Source organism: Terrapene carolina, unplaced genomic scaffold (genome assembly GCF_002925995.2).
Source record: "Terrapene carolina triunguis isolate 2854851 unplaced genomic scaffold, T_m_triunguis-2.0 Scaffold419, whole genome shotgun sequence".
Classification (NCBI taxonomy): Eukaryota; Metazoa; Chordata; order Testudines; family Emydidae; genus Terrapene; species Terrapene triunguis.
Genome location: NW_020664770.1, coordinates 550,245 through 557,321, shown reverse-complemented (window position 1 = coordinate 557,321; position 7,077 = coordinate 550,245). Strand labels below are relative to the sequence as shown.

General features: G+C 39.9%; 1 protein-coding gene across 1 annotated transcript; it reads right to left on the bottom strand.

Moving 5' to 3' along the window:
* Nucleotides 1-760: 760 nt before the first annotated feature.
* On the bottom strand, nt 761-7,077 carry LOC112116756 (olfactory receptor 2T1-like). Its single transcript, XM_024214450.1, has 2 exons — nt 7,072-7,077; nt 761-1,726 (listed from the first exon to the last, which is right to left on the bottom strand). The coding sequence occupies exons 1-2, from the start codon at nt 7,075-7,077 to the stop codon at nt 761-763; spliced, it is 972 nt and encodes a 323-aa protein (XP_024070218.1).

The following is a 7,077-nucleotide window of genomic DNA, read 5'->3' as shown; positions in this document are numbered from 1 at the left end:
TGAGTTTCACGCGGCACTGCGTTGCATCCCGGCTGTATCCTCTCTCTGCCATGGCTTTAGAGATCTTCTCATAGATCTTTGCATTCCGTCTTTTCGATCGCTGCTCGGAAAGCACGGACTCATCGCCCCACACAGCGATCAGATCCAAGACTTCCCAATCAGTCCATGCTGGGGCCCTCTTTCTATTCTGAGATTGCATGGCCATCTCTGCTGGAGAGCTCTGCATAGTTGCCAGTGCTGCTGAGCTCGCCACGATGTCCAAACAGGAAATGAGATTGAAACTGGCCAGACAGGAAAAGGAATTCAAATTTTCCCGGAGCTTTTCCTGTGTGGCTGGTCAGAGCATCCGAGCTCGGACTGCTGTCCAGAGCGTCCACAGAGTGGTGCACTGTGGGATAGCTCCCGGAGCTATTACCATCGATTTCCATCCACACCTAGCCTAATTCGACATGGCCATGTCGAATTTAGCGCTACTCCCCTCGTTGGGGAGGAGTACAGAAGTCGAATTTAAGAGACTTCAATGTCGAACTAAATAGCTTCGTGGTGTGGATGGGTGCATACTTAATTCGATGTAACGGCGCTAAATTCGACATAAACTCCTAGTGTAGACCAGGCCTCAGACACGTTGATTTTCAGTGGAACTTGGGTGCTTAAGGAATTTTGAAAAATTTACCCTACAACTAAATCTTTTAGGAAACCCAGTCTGTGGCCAAGTAGGAAGTGATCAAACCTAGGACACAACAGTCATTGACATTTCATATCAAAGTTTCTGACAGACTCTGCATTTCCCAACCAATTTTCTTAGGGATCCTAAAACATCCCTGTTTCTTAGGCTGTAGATGAGGGGATTCAGCACTGGGGTGACAATGGTGTAAAACATAGACACCATCTTGTCTTGCTGCAATGAGTGGTAGGAAGTGGGTCTCATGTACATAAAGATGGCTGCTCCGTAGAATAACCCCACCACTGTCAAATGTGAGGAACAAGTGGCTAGTGTCTTCTGCTTTCCTTTGACTGAGCTCATCCTCAGGACCGAAGAGAGGATGCACGTATAAGAAGACAGTATGATCGAGGAAGGGAGGAGGAGCAGTACAATGCCGGACACAAAGATGACCGTCTCATAAGTGGAGGTGTCAGAGCAGGACAATTTCAGCAGGGCTGGGATCTCACAGAAGAAGTGGTTGATCTCTTTTGAGCTGCAGTAGGGCAGTTGCAGAATAAAAACGGTGTGAATCAAGGCATCTAAAGATGCTCCAAACCAGACGCCAGCTGCCATGCTTAAACAGGTTCTCTTCCTCATGCGGATATGGTATTGCAAGGGATTGCATATCGCCACATACCTGTCATAAGACATGACTGCCAGAAGGAGACACACCGCTCCTCCCATGGTCATCGTGAGAAATATCTGGGTCCCACATCCAACTATCGAAATGGTGTTCCCTGGGATCAGGGAGTCCATTGCCATTTTGGGGACAACGATCAGGATCTGACAGATATCCATGAAGGCCAACTGACTGAGAAAAAAATACATGGGGCTGTGAAGGCTGGAATCCGTTTGGATTAGAAATATGAGGAGACCATTCCCTGACAAGGCAGTAATGAAGGCAAGTAAAATCATGGCCACGAGGAAGGTGTGTGTCTCCATTTGGTTAAAGAGCCCCAGCAGGATAAATTCTGTTGGCAATGTTGTGTTATTCCTCTCCACTTCCCCTTCATTTGATTTGGCCTGAAGGCACAAGAAGAGAGATTAGAACAAAAAATGTGTGGAATATGCACATGTGTGTAGGGGTAACACTGACAGAGTCTGATACACTAGTCAACTTCTCTCTTTGGTGGAAGAAATGCCAAATATCTTGGTTAACATGAAAATTCTCTCACTTCCCAGGAAGTTGCATTTTTTTAGGGTATGTCTACACTACAGGCAGACGTAGCTGTGCCGGCATTGTCTCGTAGTGTTGATGCAGTCTACACTTACAGAAGGAGTTTTTCCGATGGTGTAGGAAACCACCTCGCTGATCGATAGTAGCGGGGTGACAGAAGTATTCTTCCATCAGGCTAGCTGTGTCAGTGCTATGGGTGAGGTTGGCATAGTTATATCGCTCAGGGTTGGGGACTTTTCACACCCCTGAGATCCGTAGCCATGTCAACCTAACTTTTAAGTGTAGACCAGGCCTGAGGCTAAAGTTTCTTTGGTTTTTAAATAACATGTAATTTTGGAAATCTCAGCATTAGGGTATTTAGCTTCCGGTCTTTTCTATAGTTAGAGCTGCCGTGGTTGAACTAAAAGTGTGATTTTACAATCATCTAGATAAAGTGATGTAAATCTCAGTGTGGACAATTTTAATCTGATTTAAAACAATTTTATGTCAATTTAACTTTAGTCCGCAAGGTATCAACTATAACTAAAGCAATATAAGCTTGGTTTAAATCGAACAAAGAGTCTCCAGACTGTAGGCTGTTGGGAATATATTTTTTTCTGCTATAAAAAATTGACGATAATGATTGTTTTCCCGCTTTTCTTGAAAATTTTCATTGAAATTTCTCTGGGTACAGCATACTTTAGATGAAAATGGGAATTTTCCTTCAGTCAAAAAGCCATCTTCCACTGGGGGAAAAAAAAATGTTTCAACAGATAATTTCTGACCAGCTGTGGTACACATGGCATTTTTGTCCCAGTTCAGCCAAACCTGCTTTTAAATCAAGTTCAAGTTAAAACAGTGCAATTTATAAATAAGGCCAGAGGCACTTTTGAGCCTGACTTTCCCATGTTAAAAGCATCTATACGTCCAACTGAAATCACTGGGGAATACCAGTGCTCAAAATCTCTGAGAACCAGCCCCAAAGGAAAGATTTTCTAAAGTGACCAATGACTGCAGCCCAACCTGAGTCACATTAGATAATAATGAGAATAATTACAAGTTATTTTTTTATTTATTTATAATTGCACCTAGACAACCAACTAAAATCATGGTCCTTTTGTGCTAGGCAATGCACATACAGGATATGTCTACGCAGCCTGTGGCAGCGAGCCTCCTAGCCCAGGCTGACTATAACCCGCGGGGCTCATGTTACCATGCTAAAAATAGCTGTGAAGACATTGCAGCTGGGGCTGGGGCTGGGGCTGGCTTGAGGTCGGAAGCCTGGGTGGGGGGCTGGGCTTCCTTGTCTGAGTTCCAGCCTGAGCCGCAACTTCAAAGCACCATCTACACAGCTATTTTGAGAGCACAATCCCCAGCAGCCCGCGTCTGTTGATCCAGGCTGGGAGGCTTCCTGCCGCAGACTGTGTAGACATGCCCATTGATAAGAAACAGTCCTTGCCCCAAACATCTTACAATTCCTTTTATAAATCAATTCTAAAAATAGGAAATCTTGCTCCTGGATCATAGTCACTGCTGGGAATTTTCCTTGACAAAATATATATTTAAGGTGCAAATACAGTGAAAATATTCTCACAATGAACATTTCCAGTTGATGAGCAAACTGCCAAGATTTTCAAAACAAACAGTGACATTAGTAGAATGGATTGAAAAATGTGGGGATTTTCTGCAGCAAATTTTGGCCAAAATGGAAAACAAATCATCTAAATTTTCCACAAATAATTTAGATTTTTCTTTGAAAATATGAATACAGAAAATTTTCAGTGAAAAAGAGAAATATTTGACTTGAAAACGGATGTTATCTCAACTATTTTGCTTTCTGTTTGTAATATTTGGTTTTGAAGTATTTAGTTTTTTGACAACAAATCAAAACTTTTTTCACTAAAAATTTGTTTAGTCAAAAACCCAATTGTCCGTCAAAAACAGTTTTGACAGAATTTTTTCCACCAGCTCAAATTTTTAGTGTCTCAATTTAGAAGGGCTCAAATTGCGACACTTTAAAAGCACCTGAACTTTGGAGAGTTGGGTGCTCAGCAGATACAAAAAATCCAGGCTCATCATGGACACCCAAAAATTGATGCACTTATAATCAGAGGTAATATTTGCAAATGTGAGGCTTGGTCCATTAAATAAAGAAAACAAATAAATAAACAATAAAATATAAGGCTGGAGCAGGACAAAAACATGAAAATTTATGTGAAAATATTTTAATTTTACCATTTTTGCAAAAAAAATTTCACTACATATTGAAACATTATCAGATGTGTTGTTAAAACCCAGTATCATATCAACAAAATGTTTTGATAAATAGTTGTACAATGTTTTTGATAAAGATGTCAATAAATATTTCAATTAAAATGCCACTGAATTTTTAGCAAAAAAGAAAACAATTTAATTTTTATATGGTTATTTTAACCACCTCCTCTTACCTCAAAAATATTTCCACTCAGAATAATTCTACTAGCTGTATATAAAACAGAAACTCCTCTTAGCGCCCCAGGAAAAGTGCTTCCATTACAACAAGAAAAGAAAGTGCAGCCATAAAAATTAAAACATGAACTGTCTAAATCACAAAGAAATTTTCTCTTCCTACTGGAGAGATTATGGCAGGCTCACTGGCTTGTATCATGCTAGGAAATGTCCCTGCTGGGTTAACTGGCAGAGCAGCAAAAGCTTTCTGCCAAGCAAACCACTTATTTAACCCATGTCATGCCTGATAAAACCCTGCAGTAGAGAGAGCTGGGTGATTTTTTTATTAAATGTCTTCACTGAGAAATGCATTTTGGAAGGTCTGAAATTTCAACTGGACAAAAATATGAAAGCATGAAAAGATTTTGTTGTGACCATTTTGAAACATTTCATTCTGACTGGTTCATTTTGAAATCTCTCATTGAAAAAAAATTAAAACATTTTGTTTAGACTTTTTGATTCAAAATGGTGTTCTGATTGAAATTTGGAAGTTTAAAAAGAAATACCAAAAAGGTGTGAAAACACCCCAAATACCTGAATGAAAATGAAAAATTTGGGCACAAAATTCTTTTCTCTTCAAGATTTGTGATTTGACCCCCCCCCCTCAAAAATTGAAAAACATATTTAGGTTTGCATTAAATTGGATTTTTTTTAAATGTTTTGGTTAAGTCCCTGAGCTCAAACAGCCATTATTTACTCAGCACTAGCAGGAGTACAGAAAGAATGACATGGAAATGTTCTTCCCATCAATTCCACAGGCAACAGTGCCCACAGGCAACAGAGCATAAAACCACCCAAGACTATCTGAAGTTCAGCAACAAATACTTCCCAGGATTCAACCATACACAAACTGCCAGCACAGCAAATGGGGAAATTTTATTATTATTTATTATTGTAGCACCAAAAGGCCCCAATCAGGACTGGGGCCCCCTTGTAGAAACATGTAAGAAAATGTGATCCTTTGGCCTGAAGAGTTGTGACTGGGGTATAGGTCAGAGTGGAGTTCGGTCCATAATATTTTGCAAATCTATAACACTTTCTATCCACAAAAGTCAAAGTCATTTAAAAACATGCTTTAATATACCCAACAGGCCCACTGTGAGGTAGTTAACTAAATGTAGTTTTCTGTATTGTGGCCTCAATCCTGAAAAGCCCCAGGCACATGAATAATTTTATGGATGAGAGTAGACTCATTTAGTTCAATGGGACAATTCCCAGTGTGCAGAATTAAGGATAAATGTAAATCTTTGCAAGATCAGAGACTTGGCCAGTCCCTCCTTTGAAGAGCAGATATCCCAGACTGGGTGTTAGACACCATATTGTACAATACATTAAAAAAACACCCAAAACAAAACAGTGTGATCCTTCAACTGCACAAGGTTTCAGAAGCACAAGAAATGAAAATGTATGATATGATATTATAAAAATTAATCTCTATGTATTTGGGATTTTTAATGGCACTAAAATTCCCTTGAATAAAATCCTGGTCCTGTTGATGTCAATTGGGGGATTTGTCAGTGACTTCAATAGACCAAGGTGTCACACTCACACCTTATAGGTAAACATCATATACTATGACAATGACTACTTCCACCAATAGCAATAATTGTATTCATTGACTTTACTTAGAAGACAAGGCTGCTAGAATGAGGCACTCTGCTCCCTCCATGGTCAGCATGAGAAATATCTGGGTCCACATCCACATAGTGAAATAATGTTCCCCAGAGACTGAAAGCCTATTGCCATTTTAGGGACAATGACCAGACTTTGACAGATACCCGTGAAGGGCAATTGACTGAGGAAAAAGTACATGGGGGTGTGAGGCCAGGAGTCCACTTGGATTAGAAACATGAGGAGAGAGTTTTTGGACAAGACAGTAATGAAGCAACGCTCAACTCATGTGGAATGCCATTCCAGCACTTTTTGGGAGCTGGAACGGCATACCATGTGCCCCTCCTTCAACACAGCCAGATACTAATAGCACAGACTGACTATAAGAAGCAGAATTGTAAGGCATATAAATTCCACTGTGTTCCCTTCATCAGGACCAGATTTAAAATGAATGAGAAATTAAAATGTATTATATGCTATCATAAAAAGTAGTATATATGTATTTAATATCTTTTAAGACCCTATATGTAATCAGTTGCTCCTACAATTAATGATAATTATAATGATTAATTTAGTCTATGTAGCATTTCTAATTTTAGAACATAAGAACGGCTGTACTGGGTCAGACCAAAGGTCCATCTAGCCCAGTATCCTGTCTACCGACAGTGGCCAATACCAGGTGCTCCAGAGGGAGTGAACCTAACAGGTAATGATCAAGTGATCTCTCTCCTGCCATCCATCTCCACCCTCTGACCAACAGAGGCTAGGGACACCATTCCTTACCCATCCTGGCTAATAGCCATTAACGGACTTAACCTCCATGAATTTATCCAGTTCTCTTTTGAATGATATAACTAAAAATATTGAATGTTCAAAAACATAACGGGTTTATCTCTGAGGTTATGTGTATGCTACATCGTCATAATCATCATGAAAATAACAACTTGAAAATGTCTTTTGATTAAAAAAAATTGTATACTTGCGCCTCTGCTAGTTTGATGCGAGAAATTTTCTGTACAAGAATGTTGCTCTTCAAAAGAACAAAACAACTGCCAAAGCCTTGAAAGTTTGAACACATATAGCCTAGAAACATAAGAAGACAGTGACTGCTTACCTCCAT